At 48.7% G+C, this 18273-nt stretch overlaps 8 protein-coding genes across 8 annotated transcripts; 2 read left to right on the top strand and 6 right to left on the bottom strand.

Annotated features, from left to right (window-relative positions):
- Window positions 1–6: 6 nt before the first annotated feature.
- EDB93DRAFT_1318195 (cytoplasmic protein) lies at window positions 7–3631 on the top strand (the record flags this gene model as incomplete). Its single annotated transcript, XM_041454858.1, has 10 exons — window positions 7–489; window positions 540–833; window positions 887–1159; window positions 1207–1416; window positions 1462–1686; window positions 1732–2190; window positions 2299–2499; window positions 2546–2957; window positions 3009–3199; window positions 3242–3631. The coding sequence occupies exons 1-10, from the start codon at window positions 229–231 to the stop codon at window positions 3629–3631; spliced, it is 2916 nt and encodes a 971-aa protein (XP_041313823.1). The 5' UTR covers window positions 7–228.
- A 404-nt stretch (window positions 3632–4035) lies between these two features.
- EDB93DRAFT_1244833 (ATPase V1 complex subunit C) lies at window positions 4036–5605 on the bottom strand (the record flags this gene model as incomplete). Its single annotated transcript, XM_041452252.1, has 8 exons — window positions 4036–4224; window positions 4277–4414; window positions 4462–4555; window positions 4602–4811; window positions 4868–4966; window positions 5023–5114; window positions 5165–5416; window positions 5474–5605. The coding sequence occupies 8 exons, from the start codon at window positions 5603–5605 to the stop codon at window positions 4036–4038; spliced, it is 1206 nt and encodes a 401-aa protein (XP_041313822.1).
- Window positions 5606–5735: 130 nt separating this feature from the next.
- On the top strand, window positions 5736–7058 carry EDB93DRAFT_1073608 (Rhodanese-like domain-containing protein; the record flags this gene model as incomplete). The annotated part of the gene is made up of 6 exons (XM_041445026.1): window positions 5736–6087; window positions 6151–6187; window positions 6244–6440; window positions 6500–6587; window positions 6645–6951; window positions 7002–7058. The coding sequence occupies 6 exons, from the start codon at window positions 5736–5738 to the stop codon at window positions 7056–7058; spliced, it is 1038 nt and encodes a 345-aa protein (XP_041313821.1).
- Window positions 7059–7331: 273 nt separating this feature from the next.
- EDB93DRAFT_1073978 (uncharacterized protein) lies at window positions 7332–7916 on the bottom strand (the record flags this gene model as incomplete). The annotated part of the gene is made up of 3 exons (XM_041445059.1): window positions 7332–7454; window positions 7506–7563; window positions 7615–7916. The coding sequence occupies 3 exons, from the start codon at window positions 7914–7916 to the stop codon at window positions 7332–7334; spliced, it is 483 nt and encodes a 160-aa protein (XP_041313820.1).
- Window positions 7917–8407: 491 nt separating this feature from the next.
- On the bottom strand, window positions 8408–8938 carry EDB93DRAFT_1073537 (uncharacterized protein; the record flags this gene model as incomplete). The annotated part of the gene is made up of 3 exons (XM_041445020.1): window positions 8408–8555; window positions 8616–8784; window positions 8848–8938. 3 exons carry the CDS (start codon window positions 8936–8938, stop codon window positions 8408–8410), a joined length of 408 nt encoding a protein of 135 aa, XP_041313819.1.
- Window positions 8939–11092: 2154 nt separating this feature from the next.
- On the bottom strand, window positions 11093–12510 carry EDB93DRAFT_1237295 (uncharacterized protein; the record flags this gene model as incomplete). The annotated part of the gene is made up of 3 exons (XM_041451404.1): window positions 11093–11673; window positions 11729–11885; window positions 11941–12510. The coding sequence occupies 3 exons, from the start codon at window positions 12508–12510 to the stop codon at window positions 11093–11095; spliced, it is 1308 nt and encodes a 435-aa protein (XP_041313818.1).
- Window positions 12511–12621: 111 nt separating this feature from the next.
- On the bottom strand, window positions 12622–16480 carry EDB93DRAFT_1217485 (uncharacterized protein). The gene is made up of 10 exons (XM_041451086.1): window positions 16207–16480; window positions 16058–16157; window positions 15755–16002; window positions 14698–15702; window positions 14549–14646; window positions 14305–14494; window positions 13863–14251; window positions 13391–13811; window positions 13173–13341; window positions 12622–13123 (listed from the first exon to the last, which is right to left on the bottom strand). The coding sequence occupies exons 1-10, from the start codon at window positions 16423–16425 to the stop codon at window positions 12735–12737; spliced, it is 3228 nt and encodes a 1075-aa protein (XP_041313817.1). The 5' UTR covers window positions 16426–16480; the 3' UTR covers window positions 12622–12734.
- EDB93DRAFT_1318187 (uncharacterized protein) lies at window positions 16481–17530 on the bottom strand. The gene is made up of 4 exons (XM_041454857.1): window positions 17333–17530; window positions 17187–17276; window positions 16908–17131; window positions 16481–16842 (listed from the first exon to the last, which is right to left on the bottom strand). The coding sequence occupies exons 1-4, from the start codon at window positions 17451–17453 to the stop codon at window positions 16663–16665; spliced, it is 615 nt and encodes a 204-aa protein (XP_041313816.1). The 5' UTR covers window positions 17454–17530; the 3' UTR covers window positions 16481–16662.
- Window positions 17531–18273: the final 743 nt, after the last annotated feature.

Here is an 18273-nt window from a genome sequence, read left to right as displayed (position 1 = left end):
TTTTGTCGTCAACGTCGTCAACGTTGTGCAAGCACTCGTCAACGTCGTCTTCGTTAACCTCCTCTTACTTTTCCTTCTCTTTCTCCTCTTCTTCTTTATTTCAGTTCACAGCGTGTGATACCAGTTTAAATCAATATAACAAACAAGTCAACTTGGTAATTTCTTTACCCCTCCTATTAAATTTCAGAAACATACATACCCCTCTCACTCCTCTTCCTCTCCCTAACGATGGACATCTACTCAACTTCCTTCACTCATCCACGTCGTACACGCCATATTCACCCAGAGTTTCAAAATTCACTTCCGCCAGACCCTGCACCTCCCGAAGATGTAGACAAACTCGCTCTACACGCAATGTCGATCCACAACCTACACATTTCCTACCTACCAGCAGACCATGCTCACCGCGCTTCAAATTTTTATATTTCAGGACCCTATCAGCAGGTCATGGCTGCTCGTGGTATGCTACTCAAAGATTGTCCAGTTCAAGTCCGTCTCCTTTTTCTCTCCCCCCCATCTTCATCTCATCTTCCCAACAGCATCGCACAGCTATCAAAGTCGCCCGCGCTGACATCCTAGACGCTCCTTCCTCAAAACCAACACTCAAACCAGACGTCCGTCGTAAACTGGACGACATCGCAGGCGCTACTCTAGCTCACATCGCAGTAGTAAACTCCCCTCTTACCCTAAGCAGTCGAACTCCCCCAGACGGTGTTAATAGCGCAGGTTGGAGCGGTCTTGAAACAGAACGCGTCTGCGAACTCGTCATCACAGGTCAAGGCGATGCTACGGAATTAGCAAGGGTCCGCTTATTGGTCATGCTAGACGAACTCGTTCGTTAATCTAATTTCCTTAACTTATTTACCTGACGTATCAATGCACTTAGAGCGGTCTTCATTCCGAAATGTGCGAGATCGACCAGAAGCTCCATGCGATCGTCGCAGGTCGGAAGAGGCACGTTCTCCAGAGCATCCAGGAGGAGACCGCTACAAACATTTACTTCCCCTCGCCCTTGCAGGCATTGGTCGGTCCTGATATCGTTTCAAATACAACACCTACACCTACCGTCCGTCACCCTCAGAACACCATATGGATCACGGGCGAGTTCTTTGGAGTACAAAGGGCGAGGGACATGTTGTACCAGTTGTCACTCAGCAAGGTTCGTCTTTCACTCAACCCTTGTGCCTCTTTCTAACCATTTTACAGAGGAAATCCGTCATCTCGCGTGATACCGTCATTGTCCCTCGCAAACTCGACTGGATGGTCCTCGACCGGGCTGAAGACCTCAAGTCTATCATGAGCGACAATGCTACGTTCGTCCAATTCCCGCCTATAGGCAGCTCCGCCAGCCTCATCACCGTCTTCGGAGATCACCGCGTGAACGTGCAGCGTACAATTCGGTCTATCATGCAACTCGTGCGTCCTCTTCTCTTCTTATTTCATATCATTGAGTATCTCTAGGCCTGTCAATACTACGTCGCCTCCTTCTGGCTCCTACCCATCCAGTTCAACGTCCTTCTCCCGCCTACGACCCTCAACTCTTCTCAAGTTACCACGCTCCTGAAACAGATCTCACTTACGACTGGTGCCGAAGTCGTATTCAAGAGTATGTGCTTCGAGATGCATGGCCTAGAGTATGAGGTACGCGCTGCGGTGAATATGATTCTAGAATTGGATATCGTCAAGGTGCGCATTATTTCCTCACTTTGCCCATGCACTCACACAATACAGGCATTCCACCACGAAATTCGCTTCCAAGTCGAGCTAGCCAATGAGCACCGAGAATTCATCTCAGGGAAGAAGAATGGCAAGGTCAACAAAATCATGCAGACCACGAATGTTAAGATCAAATTTGAGACATTCAACGATCATAACTTCCTCATCGATGTTTCTGGCAACGACGCTTCTGTACTCACTGGTCTCACTCTCTTGCAAGAGGAGCTTCCGGCGGAGATATCCTTCCATGTACCCGAAGCGTATCACAAGCGCATCATCGGCATTGGCGGGCGGAATATCCAACGAATAATGAAAAAGTATGGGGTGTATGTCAAGTTTAGCAACGCAGAAGAGTTTGCAGCTCTGGGAGGTTACAATGACAATGAGGACAATGTCGTGGCAAGGACGCCCTCGAAGAACGCTATCAATCTGGAGAATCTGAAGCAGTCCGTGATGGAGATTGTGAACCCAAAGGTGCGTCCGGCTTTGCCCATCACCTGTTTGTCCCCTCTTTTCCTTTTCCGTTATCTATTTCTATCCCTTCTACACGGCATCTAGGAGGTGGGTGCTGACGAGGCGCAGGACAAGGACTATGTGAACGAGACGCTGTCGATTCCCCGGCGATACCACCGCGCGCTGCTTGGCGAGAAGGCGATATTTATACACGACATCGAGACCAAGACTAATTCGCGCGTACGATTCCCTGATAAGGAAACAGCTTCAGACGTTGTGACGATTTTCGGCCCCGAGAGTCAGGTGCAGATTGCTGCTGCGATGTTGCTTGTGCGTGTTCTTTGCTATGTTGAGTTTGGTGCTGACGTCAAAACAGGAACACGTCCCCTTCGAAGCAGATATGGCGGTCCCGCCCAGTGTCGATCTTCCCAAAGTATGCGCATCCGCCGACTTCATAACCTTTGTGGAGCGTATCAAGCGCGAGTTCCAAGTGATCATCACCCCGAACGTCAAAGCGCCGACGCCGAGCCCAACCAACGGCGCCTCTGCGTCGTCCTCCAGCGCAGTCGCGGTCGGGGACGTGGGCGAGTACTCATTCAAGTTCCATTGCCAGAGGAGCAATTCGGATTTCTTGCTCGCGGCAAGGGAGCTGTTGGAACAATTCTTGTTGAACCACAATGTCCATGTGTACCCGTCGCCCACGGCACATACGCATAAACGGGGTGATTCGTTTGCGGAGGCATTCCCGCACTTTGATAGTAAAGTGTTGTCGACTGCGAGGAGGCATGGTGAGTGTTTTTTGCTGTTTTTTTATATAGATGCTAACGATTATTTTATAGAATCGGTTGAACTTACCCGTTCGGAGATACTGGGCGATCGGAGGTTGAGGATGGCAAATTCATCGCCGGATGTAAAAGCATTGTTCAATGCTCCTGCGTACATATATGATCTAGAGGAGCATGAGGACTCTCAATCAGCATATGGTCCGCCAGGAACGGGCCTCGACTACTGGACACCACTACCACCGATCGTGAGTCTCCTATCTCCGATCCCCACACCCTTAATGACACAGACCCAGGGCACGGGGATTTCTACACGACGAAATACCGAAGACGCGCTCAAGCGCGGGTCGGACTCTCTGCTTGAGTCAAAAATTAAGGAACAGATCAGCAAGCCCCGATCGTTGCAGAATCGTGCGCAGTCACTCGACCTCACGTATTCGCTCTCGCGCATCACAGAGGCGAGTAATAGGCTGCCGCAGCCTGAATCGCCTACGACGTCGACGGGTGGAGGCACGGGTGGGGATTCTAGTCCGACGAGTGCAACGGCGCCGTCATTCCCGAGCGTGTATGGTCCACGGTCATCGGCTGTCATTGGCTCGTCGTCGCAGCGTGCTGCGATTAGGAGTGATGCTGATGTTGTTGATGAGGTTTCGAGGGTGATGTCGAACCTCGGGTTGTAACAGCTGCATCTGTATCGTTTATTCTTTTTCTGTTTTCTTCTGCTCTCGCTCGCACGCGATCGCAAAATCAGTGTCGGTCTCTCAGGGACTATCCAGGATCTATACAAAATGTACCAGGAGATCTTCTCTACGTTCCCTTCCAATATCTGCACTCATCATGACTGATATCACACAACCGAACCCACATTGATGTTGTTTTTTTTCTCGTCCTTTCTCATCTTCAATCATCGATCTGCTTGTTTATCGGTTCCGCTGCTCTGTGTCCTATACGTGATTGCTGCTCACTCACTCCGATTCTTTTGTACATTACATCGAATGATATTTCTACAGTAGTGGGCTGATCATATTGTTATCCTTCCACTAATAGAACTATTTAACTTGGTTGTTGGGGGAAGTGTCGATTACTAGAGTACGATCCATGGTACCTCATACAAGACGAAATCAAAGAATTCTTGTTCCATCAAGGACTGGTACTCCCCTGCAAACTCGTCGGCTGTGCTGTGTGTCTGGGCACGGCTCGAGGAGCGGGGTCTGAGGTAGCTGAGGTGGTTCGTGAGTACTGAGAGGGTCTTCTTGGTGTACTTTGACTCGGGCTAATGATTTATCGTGAGTGGAAGCGAAGCGGATCCGAGAAACGCTACACACCCTGATAGCAAGGCCAACGTAATTCGCGGGTAGACCGTACCGAAGCACGCTTTCGACAAACAGACGGAGAATCTTCAAATGCAAGAAGATCTGGAAAGACTCGGAGAAATACGTTCGAGATAGTCTTAAAAGTTCGGTCTGTGGAGGCGGTGAGAACAAGGGTGTTGGTGATGGCGGGCTCTTACCCAAAGCTCTTTCTCTGTTGTGTCCGCTACATCTAGATCTTCTCCTTCTTTGGCTATTTGCTCTTCTGAATAGATAAAGTCGCGAACGATGAACCTGGTGGGGTGTTACTGCATGGGTGAGTACGGTGGGGTGGACGTACTTGTTTTCACGACACTTCTGGATAAACTCGTCGTGTACGCGTTTGAAGATGACTACACCGAAGAGGGTGTATTCGCTATCTGATGCTATGGGTCTTTTAGGGGTATATAAGCCTTTGCGTAGAGGGGTGGATGGTACATACGATGATGAACGGGGGACGACCATGTTAGTCAGTCGCTCATACTTTAAGTTCCATTCCTTTACGAGGATTCTAGGGTGAATATTGAATTGCTCAAGGTCGACGAGCGTTCATGTAGGAGCACCCACTTTGGTACGGCAACTAGGCATGTTTCCAGGTATTCGGAGTCCTGTATGATGTCGTCTTTGGATACTAAGCCGACGAGGGATCGTACAGAGAGGTTTCCACTGTGTTGAATGGTTAGCACTGTTTAGGACGGCTATGTGTTTGAATTCATGCTCACGTTTTCTTACGCTGCATCTGAACGAGGGAGCCCTTTACGAGGTTGTAGTTGTTGAGTTTGGCCTTCATCACATTGTCTATGGACGCCATTTCCTTGGGCGTAAATGAGTACCTCCCCTGCAGGAGCGATGCACGGCAAGTACCTTGTTCAGGACATCAACCATTTCTCGCAGACTTCGTTGTACTCCATATCGACTATCGTTCCATTTCCAACCTCCAAGTACGTAGTCATCGGCGCTGAGCTCATTCACAAGGACATGCTGGACAAGCTTGGTCGGGTCGTTATTCAGCAAGTTGCGGAGGGTATCTACAATCTTTGCGACTGTCGCCGTAAAGAACGCGTCCTGTTTTGGCAGCTCCTCTGACAGGGCGATCAGGGAGTCTAATGTCCCTGTCTACACGATGATTCATGAGATGGCTGGTCCCTGCTCCGATGAATACGAAATGAAGACCTTGAATGAGGGAATGCCAAGTTCTGCTAGTCTGGTATGTTGAGGTAGCTTGTTTGTGATTTCTGGTAGGAGGCTCTCGGAATCGCCGTCCTGCGGTACTGCGATCAACCAAGTGCTTTGGTCGGATGGCATGTCGTACTTTGGTGAATGGACGGACGACGCTCAGCACCCAATAGCTGTATGAGTACCGCCCAATATGGACTTACATGGTAAAATCAAGTGTGGAAATTCAAAAAAAATTATTCTTCAAAATTCAACTGCCATGTTGTTGGCCTTGCTGACACGGAATGGCGTGAATGCTGGGAAACGCTTCACTCCGATAACTTCCTTGACGGTGAAGAGAGCTTTTTCAAGATCAATGTCGACGCCATTGTTGTTATCACCATCTCAGCTGCAGGAGCTGCTTCTTTCTGATCTTCCTACTGATACCAAACAAGTATCGATCCTGGACTCCAGCTGGTTCATGCCCAATTCCCCGCGGAAAGCCAACGAAGAATTTCAAGAGAAGCGTGTCCCTGGTGCGCAGTTTCTAGACCTGGATGAGGTATCGTCTCCCCATGAACTTGGTCTTAAACATATGATTCCGAGTGAACGTCACTTTGCCGACGCCTGCGGTATGACCAATTGACTTTGGTGACTGCAACCATATTTCCTAATCCTCTTTTCTGTCATGACAGAGGGATTCGGCATCGAGCCCACTTCTCATGTAATTTTGTACGGTTTCACACTTCTCCCATCAAAGCGTACTTTTGAACCGTATCATTGCGCAGATATGATACGCATGGAGTATTTTCATCACCACGTGCACTCTTCATGTTTAGAGCGTTTGGCCACGAGAAATCTAGTGTCCTCGACGGAGGTCTACCACGTTGGGAGGCAGAGGGTTTTCCAATTGAGGCTAAGCCGCCGGTTCGTGCTAGTAAATCTGTTTATCCCACTCCTGTCTTCGATAAGGGAATGATACGGTGTGAGTTGACTTCATGTTCGTTATCCTCCAATGTCGTCCAAGCTTGCGGCCTCCAACAGCCTACGATCAAATGGTGTCAAACTCATTTACGGATCTTCACTCGGACTCAGCCGTCGAACTTATTGTTGACGCTCGTTCCCGTGGTCGGTGAGCAAACTAATAGCGAACTTCACGGACAAGGCTTACGGCTCCTTACGCTTGTAGATTCCTAGGCACAGAGTCAGAACCGCGGCCTGGCTTATCATCCGGTCACATACCTTATTCGTTTTCCCTGCCATTCACTGCATTCCTGCAGACTCGTACTATCCCTAATTCTTCCGTGCAGTACTCCACCTTCCTATCCCTTCCCGAATTACGGAATGCATTAGTGAGCCACGTAGGCGATCACGCGGAAGCCGTCATTCAAGGCAAACGACCAATCACAACAACTTGTGGAAGTGGTATGACTGCGGGGGTCCTCTGGTTGGGACTGAAGCTATTGGGTATTCAAAATGTGGCATTGTATGATGAGGTGAGCCATGATCTACGCGAGATTTTTCGCAAGTTATTAATATTTGCCAGTCTTGGACCGGATATGCGAGCCGGGCATCTAGCAAGATCGAGAAGGCGGAAACCTAAACTTTCCCAATTTTGATCCTTGCCATATCGAAGACCTTGGAATGTGTTTGCATAGAAATCAAGTATATGTCATTGTGCTGGTACGTCATATACATGAATTACTAATGTGGTGCTACATATCTATTTTTCTTTATTCCCATGTTTCCCTGCTATTAGTGTGGACCTAAGGTATACAATGATCTGCCGAATCCTCCACGGCTAAGAATACAATATTCAACTATAACCCATGCAACCATAACCCATGCTGTCCGTGGATAAACAATAATTTTTCCCTCAAAATTCCGGATGACGATCTATAACAGTCATTAATCCCTTGATACCTTTGGCTGCTTCAATTTCAACAGGTCTCTGTGCATCAGGACAACATGATCGAGCCACCGTGGCCGAATAATGAATCTATAGGAAGGATCGATCTTGGTACTAATTGACACGGAACGGAACACTCACTGTGACTTTGAATTGGTCGCGGCGTTGGTATCTAGGATGCCGAATCTCGCAGTCCCATCTAACAAGGTAGGTTAGCAGCGAACGGAACAAGGAAACAGGATGTACTGACTTTTCTTCCAGGAGTACATTTCCACCCATCTCCTTTGCTGTCGAATACAAACCCTTACGAGCTAGATTGACGAGTCTTCCAGCGTCGACACCCCCTTTGCAGATGAACTCGTCCTTGTGTTCTACCCTAGGACCAACGATTGTTGGTTTCAAATCTGCTAAACATGCGTGTGTACGCGCCGGCCCAGACGAGCTCTCAACGCGTTCCGTCTCCAGTGCATGACTTTTGTGACCGAGATGTATCTGTGTACCAAAATGATTATGACAGAAGTCGGACAAGACGCGGTTGCAGACTTGGACCATGGGAGGTGGTTGAGAAAAGATGCCCTTGAGGGTCATAAGTACCGAGAGGTAGAAGAACAGTTATTGGAAGTTTGATAGTTACGGCGCCATTCTGTGACGCTGTTAGATTATATACGTTCCAGTGGCCGAACTGAATTATGGCTGGTTTGGGCCTTTCCGCTTTCCGAGGTGTCCCACTGATGGCAAGAACCCTACCACGAGGGGCCACCAAAATTAAGAGTTTGCATTTGCAAATTCCTTGAGGTAATGCACGATGAATCGCTGATACCCCTTAGTCCTTTGGGATCGTCACATCTTGCGAAGTACTTCATTTCTGGTTATGGTGCGTCATGTTCCTTACGACCGGCAGGCGTGTAGAGCAAGGATGAACGAATTGGGATGTCAAGGATGTGGTAGGACAGCATGAGGCAGAAAAAAATACACGATGGAATATATATATATATATACGATGGCCTGGACTCTCGGCGACAGATACAGTTGTGGTCAATAAATTACGAAAAAAGATGCTGCGACTCCAAGACGGCCATGAATGGTGGAGGGCGGAATGTTGGCAGTTTACCTGACACATATGCTGGTCGCCCTGCATATTGTACCTCTATGCGATGCGACTTTCCCTTGCGATAAAGAGTTAACGTCCAGCTGCCGAGGTGTAACGTATCAGGGCGACTTCCCAATGCCGTATACATTCTAATCACTCACCTTTCCAACACTAACATGTTGTAACTGCTCTTCACAATCTCTTGAAACAACTGTTGTCTGGCGAAAAGCACCGCTTTGCAATAATCAGAGCCTTGGGGCGAACGCTTGCCGAGGTCAAAGATGTATGTCCCGCATGTGTCCGTATCTTTGATACGCAGGATATCAAGCTCTAGTAAGATGGGGAGTGGCTTGATGGGAAATGATTCACAGGCCCAGAACCAAACTGACTTACCATTGTCATCATCGATCATTGATACAGGATCGATACACTCGCAACCGACAACCTCCCAAGATTGCTCGTTCTTTCGACGGAACCACTTCATGGCTGCGGCGAAGAAGGTCAAAGTAATCCCGCTACCTTTGACAGATGCGCTAACATGAGGAAAATGCTGTTCGGATCGATATAAGAACTCGCTCGGCACTGCCACTCGGTCGGCAAGGGCGCTGACTGCGACAGTCTGACGGCCAAGTCTAGCTGATTTCGTCAGGCCTCTAGATAAGATCAAATGAGGCCGAGACAAAGGCTTCTTACGAGATTGAGAAGCGCTTCACTGCGGGGGAGTAATACTTTTCTGGTCATGAGTAGCAGTATCGAATTCCCGTGCATGAACGTTTGAACAAATTTGAATCTGTGTGTAGCCGAGAACGGGTCCTCATTGAATATCCGACCATGCCGCAGCCCGCAGGGTTGCGCAAGAGCTTCTCGGGCACTGCTCGGGCATGTGATTCTCATACATGAAGGGATTGGTTTCGACGAGCTTCGATATGAAAATTTTTCGCATTCTGCCGTGCACGATAAGGTGATCATGATTTTGGCACTGGTTTCGAATCAAACCGCGGAAACTGGTCTTATAAAGCCTGTGAATCCCACTCTCGGACGTTGTTTATGTTTGTTAGGTTCGGAAGGTGCAGTGGCACCACCGAGACTTTCAAGTACCGCGGTGTCTACGGCGTATTACGGTCACCTCTTGACTCATCTTCAGGCCTCGTACATTAAAAATTACTTCAGAACAGACGTCAACTTGCTCATATCTGCCTTATCTCTTCTCCGATTACCGCGATTTCAATACATGAGGCCCACCGACAGATGAAGGCGATCAGGGCGCAGCAATTTCGTGCTGTCTGACGTTTTCTTCGATAAAACTTACAAGGGCTGACACGCTGCACCAGAATGCGGCGACGGGCAAGATATCCTCGTTCCACATTATGCAGCTTGCTGAGGTATTCTCACGCGCTGCGAGGTGCTCAACACTCTTTCCTGTAAGCGAAGTGGGCTCCAATTTTTACGCGGTAAATTGAAGCGAATGGTGCAATCATTCGGTATCATGGGCCGAAGTTCCTAGACCCACAATCTTACTGGTCAGCACTCATATTTGTGATATCGACGATGGTACTAATCAATAACAGCTCGCTTGTCGGGAAAATGCAGGATATGCGTGCTTATGATCTGCAATGGCTTTGTATCAGCGAGCTCTTTGCCGCGGCTTCCTGGGAACAGGAAATGGCTAGACCATTTTGTTTTGCTCGTGGCTCTGTAGCGGTCCAACGATTTACACTCTTTCACGTAATACTAGCAGATACGGTGGTATGCCATACTGATTAAACGTGCCGTATCAGTAATCCGCCATGCTTTTCGCCAATCATGTAGGCCATCGTGTTGGCACAATCTGCAATACCCGAGGCACACAAAGTAGCCCTATTCTTGCCGAGGCCTATCTGGATGATTGTTCCAGTCAAGCAACCCACCGATACACCACCCGCAACAGCCTCCCTGCATGTTGATGCCCCAATCAGTGTACTCGCAGCAGTTGGTGCGGCGATGATGTCTCTGCCTGACCGACTTGATCGTTGTAGATTTCCCAGATTAAGTGTATCCACTTGCATTCGGTTACATTCACCGTGACATAAATATCGTTTTAAGCTCCAATTTTACATCACCGATTTCAGCCTCGCGGCCGTGCTGCAACCATGATCACTGTCACCGTATACCATGCGAAGATAAAGGCAAAGCCCTGATCGCTCGCCTTGGTGTTAAGCAAAGTCGGCGGGATGACATGTGGGTGATCGTTTACGTCCTTGAGCTCGTATCTTGATGTGCGCCGCAACGTGGCCCGTTCATTGGAATCTAACTATCGCAGGAGAATACACAACCATGAATATGTTCGTACATCTGATCTCGAAGTCTGGAATGAATACTACCCCTAAGCACTCTATCCTCGAGCGTCTGTGCCTAGCGATTTCACGCGGTTCGAAAACTGAGTTGCCTTCAGATCGCGCACTGAATCGCTGAACCCCAACCCCCTCTGAATCGCGCGCTGAACTGTCTCTGAATCGTGCACCCCAACTACCACTAATAGATACGCAGTAAGTAAGTAATAGTGAAATGAAACGGATATTACAAAATTAACGCAATATGTATACGAGAATCAAGCGAACGCACGCTCCTCATGACAAACTGCCTTCTGAAATGCCGTCCCTCATCGTATCATCATCCCGATCCCAATTCCCAAACACAAACTGCCCACCATTGCCATCCTGACCTGGCTATCTGCCAACTTGTCGACAAACGTAGAAATGCTCCTGCTGAACAGTCTCGTCGCAGGACCAAGGAGGCACAAAGAGAACGAAATTAACGATGATAAGTGCAGTGGATCAAAGCACTGTTGCTCTGGAACCCTCACGGGGTCTTCGCGCTCGCAAGAGACAGCAACATCCTGGGACAATCGAGATTCCCATTCTGCTTCCCATTTCGCCTTGTTCCATAAAGGTGCGTTGGAGGACAAAGAAATGGTTTCCCGATGGGAGGCGTTTATTCCTTCTACGGCGCACTCGACTTCACGCCAGCGAAGGAAGCGCTCTGCTGCTTCAAATCGCAGTGAAGAAAGCGTTTCTGGTGAGCGAAAAAGGCCATTCCGAAGAGCAGCTGCTGAACGTGGCCTGAATGAAGACATGTGAGGACGCGAGGGAAAATGCGTATGATCTGGACCACGACGCATGAGTATGACAGGTATGTGTGGAGTAAGTAAGTCAATGGGGCCGTCCTCTGAAGTAGACGGGCCTGTAAAACGCAAGAGTTAGAAATAGTAACCACAGTGTATTGAACTCGTATTCACCTGAGTTGGATAGGATAATGAGTGCGGTGTGCAATGGTGACCACGGCGATGCGACTAAGTTAGCCAGAGCAGCAGATGGCTGGCATCGTGGATCGATTAATTCAGATACTGAGTGAAATGGCGATTGGATAATAGTTAATATGGATGATTTCGTTAACTGTCAGGAGGAGAGGTTAACTCGAGTCAAAGTCACCATGCATGCTATGACGTACATCGTTATCGAACTCGTGTCGTGCGATAGATATTATCTCGACATTCTTTGCAGGCTCGAACTTCTCGAGTCCGTGAGCATCTCGATGCTCGATCCAGTCTGTGGATGCTCTTAGAATCGAACCGTGTTCGAAATCCTCCCATCCACTGATGTCCACGACATCCTCGTTGTCGTCCAAGAGCATATTGAATACCAGCTCGCGGTCATCAGCACCACTCTCTACGACTAGTAGCCTCAAGTCTCCAAGTGTCTTTCCAAAAGGAGTGGGACAACGCAATGGAGCTGGTAGGGTCAGAGACGGTATGATGAGCCCCTGTGTACTAGAATCTCGTGCATAGCAATTAGACTGAGGCTGTGAACGTGGTGGACTGGCAGCTGCGGAAGAAAAGAAGAACGAAGAGCCGACAGAAGGTAATGAGGATACTGAATCAGAAGGGCTGTTTGGGGAAGTGGCCAAGGCGCTTGACCGTGGTGACGAGTGCTGGGATTGTCCTGGGAGATTCTCTAATTCTTCTTGGGGAGCATGCAAAGTTCGTATTGTGGATGTGCCAACGTACGAGTTGGATTCCATGGCTAGGAGAGCTCAGACTGTAGAAGCAATATAAACAATCGATTCCAAGCACTACGGCCCTTGTTGCCCGTTCCAGGAGTACACGTGTTTGGTCATCTATATGACATGTATACAATTGATCACAAGTTCATTTTTATTGTCTGGGACAAAAATGGGATTTATACAAGATGGAACTACTAGTGTAACAACGAAACAACTAGAGTAAAAACAACATATGAGATCAATCAAACATGGTAAAGCTTCACCAATTTCTCCTCGTCAATCGTGAATGCTTCTGGGTCCTGGAACTGCGATACCTTCCAAACTCCATGTCCTGCACTCTCTCTCAAGACAACATGCTTGCCTTTGTGAATTCCGCGCAAAACAAGAGCATGATCTTCTACTTCCTCTGGCTGGACAGGCTGAAGGTAGACTGTCGGTACGTGAACCGGAGGGGCCCCTGGCGAATCCAGAGGGTGGAACAGTGCTGTTATCTCAGATAAGGAAGCGAAGGCTGAGGAGACATAGCCCTTCTTGAACTCCAAGTCTCCGTCGAGCCATCCTGCATCTGCCGAGCCTCGGATCTCCACCACCACCTTTTTGTTCGCAATCAAAGGGTCACGTAGCACCAAACCTAATCATCGTGTAAATATAAGCCATTCAATCGTTTTGCTTGTGCTCACCGAAGTCTGAGTCATGGTCATCTTCGTTACCCGAAACGCCTGGAGTAGGTGCAGACATTGAACCAGGGTCATTCATAATGCCTGCCGGTGTAGGTGCACCTGTATAGGCAGCAGGAGTCGGTGCAGATAAGAACCCAGGAGTTGCCGCAGCAGCTGGTGTTGGTGCGTTCTGATTGCTCATGAGTCCTAAATCAATTCAAAACTCAAAAGGAACTCACCCAAGACGACCAGCTCGAATCCGCTGGACGTGCAGGCGATGCACTACCACCCCAGCCGCCTGATCCCCACGATGGCTCACTATAGGGATTCGGTGTCCGTGAGGACGCATTCCACGCTGGAGTTTTACCACCATCACCACCAGCATATGGGTTTGGCGTCCGTGACGAGGCATTCCATGCGGGGGTTTTGCCACCATCAGTAGCATATGGGTTTGGCGTTCGTGACGAGGCATTCCACGCAGGTGTCTTGCCATCCCCGCTTGCGAATGGATTCGGAGTCCGACCGCCCCCCCAACCAGGGGTACGGCTAGCAGTATATGGATTCGGGGTCCGACTCGGTACTCCGGCTGGGGGACCCATATTTCGTTGTTGACCTTGTTGATGGTAGGGCATACTAAGTGGCTGAAGTTTGCCATCCGGCCTATAGTTCGAGGTAAGCAGGAGAAACACTGACAGACAGCAATTGTCTTACATTCTCCGATAGAGTTTTTGTTTTTCAATGGTAATAACTTTATTGCCTGTATTCAGCTCCACGCGCGCCAAAGCACCATTGATGTCTTTGATGATGCCGTTGTACCCCTTGTGATTGCCTTTGACAACCGTTACGACGGCACCGATGTCACGGTCTCGTGGCCCGCGCCCCATTGCACCAGAACCAACCATGCCACCCTGAGCGCCGCCAGCAGCGGTGGGATTCATCTTGCCCAAGTCCATCCCTGGTTTGACGAGGTTACCCTTTGGAGCGAGCGATGATAGTGAGCGGCATCGTGTTACGAATACGCCACCATTTTCAAGGATGTCCCTATTATGTAGGAAGGCGAAGAATGACTGGTGAATGTGCAACACTCGGCCTTTACGAGCCTGTAAAAGCGTTGAAACTGCAGGATTAGTAGAAGCTACGAGAAGAGACTGACCTCTCCTTCAATCTCCTTCACATTGTCTTGTACACGGAGCTCGTGACCTTCAGAGTCCGTAGCAATGGCACGGTCAGAGTTCCGCCGCATCGAGATTTGATGAGGTTGCACCAATCGTACTTGACCATTCTGATCAAGAACACGGAAGGAGTCTCGCTCGGTTTTGAAAATGACACCGACAGTTTGCAAGCTGCACAACAATAATCCAATGAATACATGCAGAGATTCCGGGTGAATGGCTTACTCGAGCTGGACCAAGTCGTGCAGTTCGTAGTTGCCAACAACGTTGGTTCCAGAACCAACTTCGGCGGCCTCACGCAGATCTTTGGAAAACACGGAAACCTGCGAGAATATTAATATCAATCAAATAACGGTCAACGAAACCTGAATTACTTCCTGCATTGACATATCTGATAGGAAAGTCACCACGTTGTCTGTTACCGAGATGACAAGTCCCGTCTCGTCTGCGTTCTGACCAGTCATTACCTTGACATGGTCACCTGGTTTGAAGCGTTTCCGCACGCTGCGTGCGGGAACATCCACCTTCTGACCATCGATATCAACGCCAATAGCTGTGACAGTCACGACATCTTGATTGATCGAATCGACGACACCGTAGACACCAGACTGCTCGCCCTCGAACACCTCGACGTGATCACCCGGTTGCAGCACCGCAATGGCCGCTTTCCACGACGCCTCCGCAATGATCGACAGATCCACCGGATTTTCGTTGTCGGCACCATCCTGCCCTCGGCTGAACTTCGTAATCTCGTCCAGTGTCGGGTTGACGTTGTCTAGCTGCAGAGCATTAAGCTTGAAGTCCTTTTCGATGAACCCGTCTTTGTATGTGTCATTTTGGAAGACGTAGACCTGGTTCCGCTTTAAGACCTGTTTGCGCCCGTAAACCTTTACAACCTCCTCGTAGTTGAAGAACCACTGTGGCGGTCGCATGGTTGTCAACCCAGTACTAGCCTTCTTGCGCTTCCGACCATCAACATTAGCATCATCCCGTGGGTTCAGATCGATACGTGGAATGAATTTGAGGCCAACGACCTCGCCGTTCTCTGTGATGTCCATGACCTGTGCAAGATCACCTTGGTACTTGCCACGCTTAATGCGCACCCAGCTTCCGGGTGTCACGGTAAGGTCTTGCTTCTTTATTTGCAGTAAGCTAGCCATTTCCTCGATGGGGACCAGTACAATGCCACGACTTGGGTACACGCCGACAAGACCCTTACAAGCCTGGTTGACCTGCTGGGCACTCCGAGCTTCGACGTATACCATACCGGGAAGCGAGTCACGTTGGAATGCAGATAGGATCGAGAGAGGCTGAGCAGTGTACTCGAGATCAATTGCTTTCCTCATGAGACTGAAGACAATGTCGCGTTCGCGACCAGGCTGCCACGTAATTTAATCCTCAGTAATCAGGAAAAATCCCCGAGAAACTCACTTTGACTCGAACTTGCCATAAGCTTGCATCATGAACGGATGGCATCAGCAGGCGCTGCGGTACTTCATTCATGTCTCCCGTATACCGCACTGCCGCTCGACCATAACGCTCGTGAAGATTCTGGGCAATTTTGGCCAGATCTTGATCATTCAGCTCCCTTTCTCGCCTGTCCAGCCGTGCATTGACTGCTGCGCGCCTATTCACGTCATCTTCATCGCCCTCTGGCCCAATATCTGCAATAAACTCATCTAGGATGATGATTTGTTTGTGTGAGTATGAACGGGCTAGCAAGATGATTCATACCTCCACCTGCCTCATCTTCTTCCTCCTCTTCCTCCTCCTCTGTATCGACTTCGGCCTCGACATCAAGGAAACGATTCACAGTATTGCGTCTGTGCCGGTGCTGCAATGGATTAATACCCACAGCGGTGCAGGTCAACAAGGGCACGGACCTTTGCGCGCTTTCGCCCACGGTCCCTTCCAGGTTCCTCATCTTCCTCATCCTCATCATCCTCGTCATCCTCGTCTCCCTCCTCGTCATCTAATGCGTCATAAATGGATCCTCGAGCCTTCCCATTCGCCCTTGGGGGTGACTGCTGCTCGTTGTCCTCCTCTTCGTTTTCCTGTTGAGTGGAATCCTGTATGTCGTAGTCATCATCTAGACCAGACATGATGTTGTGATGCGAAGCAAGAGGGAAGTTGCTTGTCTACGTTTGCTGGAGTTGCGCTCAAAACATTGTCAAAACATATTCAATGGACATAGATTAGTCATCCAGTCTACATTACATAAGCACAGGCAGTCGCAGTTGGAATTCAATTGAAATGAAAAGTCTGCCCAGGTTCATTTGACGGATACATAAAAGAAGTGCTGAAGTACACCGCTGGAGAAGATGCCGTATACTACCCTTTCATAGAGCGGAAAGTAGCATCATCGCCATGCTAAGTACTCCCGCGATGAAAATTCCTGTTCCAACTTCTACCCCTTTACCGGCACTGCTCTTAGTCGAAGAAGACGAAACGTTCGTACAACCGGACGAGGCGCTGGCCGGAGGAACCGTCATGTTAGCAGATAAAGTCAAGTCCGCACACTGTCATGATGTTCGTTTTAATAATCATAGTAATAAATGAAGAAATAGGGAAAAAAAATGCCTACCTGGTAGAGATTACCATCGCCACCGTTGAATAGAACCTGAATGGTAACGTTGGCGCCATCTTGAATTCCAGACACATTTACTGCAGCAGCATCGATATCGATAGGGAAACAGTACAGCCCCTCCCCGCTTTGCTGGAAGATTGGAACTACAACTTGATAACCAGAGCTAGAATTGAAATCGCTAAAGTTATCTGGGTTTTGATACGTCGAGATGAAGACCTCCGCTATATTTTTAAACGATCAGCTTCTGCGAAGAAGGAGCGGCTTCCCTTTACTTACCTGTCCACAACGGATGTTCGCTGTTCATGTTGATGATCCCGTTACTAAGAGGAAATGTGGTACGGTTATCCACGGCGTTGGTATAACCGTCTATGTAAGATCAGATGAGATCATGTACACAGACGCCTAGACTATTTTACACTTACCACAGAACGTTGGTTCTAAGTCTTGGACGAAAGGACCTCGTGGAATAGGATATTGCATCTGGAAATGGGCTTGTGCAGCTGTGGAAAGGACAACAGCGATAGCAATGAGGGGGAGGAACATTTTTACGATAATTGTAGAAACTATAGAGTCACAAGAAAGAATTGAAGGCCTCCTTCCAGTTACTCATTCTGCTCATTCATATTTAAGGCCAAGGTACGAAAAAGTTTTTCACACTTTGCTCTTGTTTGCAAACCGGTTCATGAGTCGGTAGCCATGCTATGGTACAACATTAAAATATTGTATGGTAGCTGGTTCTGATTTAAATACACCAGGCCTCCCAGGACCCATGTGCAATGCTCTATTAATGATATCTTTTAACTGAGCTTTCGTTCTCTAAAATCGGTTGAGTTTACATTTCCGGCGACTTGATGTAAGTACTACTGAGTCAGGCTGCCACACCAATGTGAGGGTTCCCTTTAACTCCATCTTCCTCGCGGTCTTCTCCGAGAGAGACAGTAGCGTCTATTGTGTTCCTGGTCCGAGTCATCAGTACTTAATAGTACGTGCTACCTGGTCATGCATGCACACCTGATTGGAACAGTGCTGCGCAGGACCAGGGCCTGATAATCCCTAATAAAGACTGCTCTCGATCAACCTCAGGAGGGGGAAAAATTCGTCGCAACGACTGCCCCCTGGTAGGCCACTTATAACTTGGGGGGTCTTGGGAGCTTCTCCCAGGTCCATGCCCTCAACATGAAAATTTTTTTTTGTCGCACATCAGAAATATTATCGGCCGAAAGGAAATCCAGTACTTGACTTCAAAACATCTGTTGTAGACTCGTTGAAATGTATCCAAATTAGAATTAGTTCATGATAACATTGGTATTCAATCTTTGACTTTGTATCGAAAGACTGCACAGGAAGTCACTATCACCATTGA

Source organism: Suillus bovinus (assembly GCF_016758785.1).
Source record: "Suillus bovinus strain UH-Sbo-P2 chromosome Unknown EDB93scaffold_1, whole genome shotgun sequence".
Lineage (NCBI taxonomy): Eukaryota > Fungi > Basidiomycota > Agaricomycetes > Boletales > Suillaceae > Suillus > Suillus bovinus.
The sequence above is the reverse complement of the archived record's forward strand: the minus strand, read 5'-3'. Positions and strand labels throughout refer to the sequence as shown.

Bases quoted from the DNA above. Each gene is read 5' to 3' on its own strand.
- EDB93DRAFT_1217485 (XM_041451086.1), bottom strand. From the start codon at position 16,425: ATGTCTGGTCTAGATGATGACTACGACATACAGGATTCCACTCAACAG. The intron at 16,003-16,057 runs GTATGAATCATC...TCATCATCCTAG, and splicing joins AGAAGATGAGGCAGGTGGAG to ATGAGTTTATTGCAGATATT. The intron at 13,124-13,172 runs GTGAGCACAAGC...CACGATGATTAG, and splicing joins TGACCATGACTCAGACTTCG to GTTTGGTGCTACGTGACCCT.
- EDB93DRAFT_1318187 (XM_041454857.1), bottom strand. From the start codon at position 17,453: ATGTTCCTCCCCCTCATTGCTATCGCTGTTGTCCTTTCCACAGCTGCA. The intron at 17,277-17,332 runs GTAAGTGTAAAA...GATCTTACATAG, and splicing joins CTTAGAACCAACGTTCTGTG to ACGGTTATACCAACGCCGTG. The intron at 17,132-17,186 runs GTAAGTAAAGGG...TTAAAAATATAG, and splicing joins CGAACATCCGTTGTGGACAG to CGGAGGTCTTCATCTCGACG.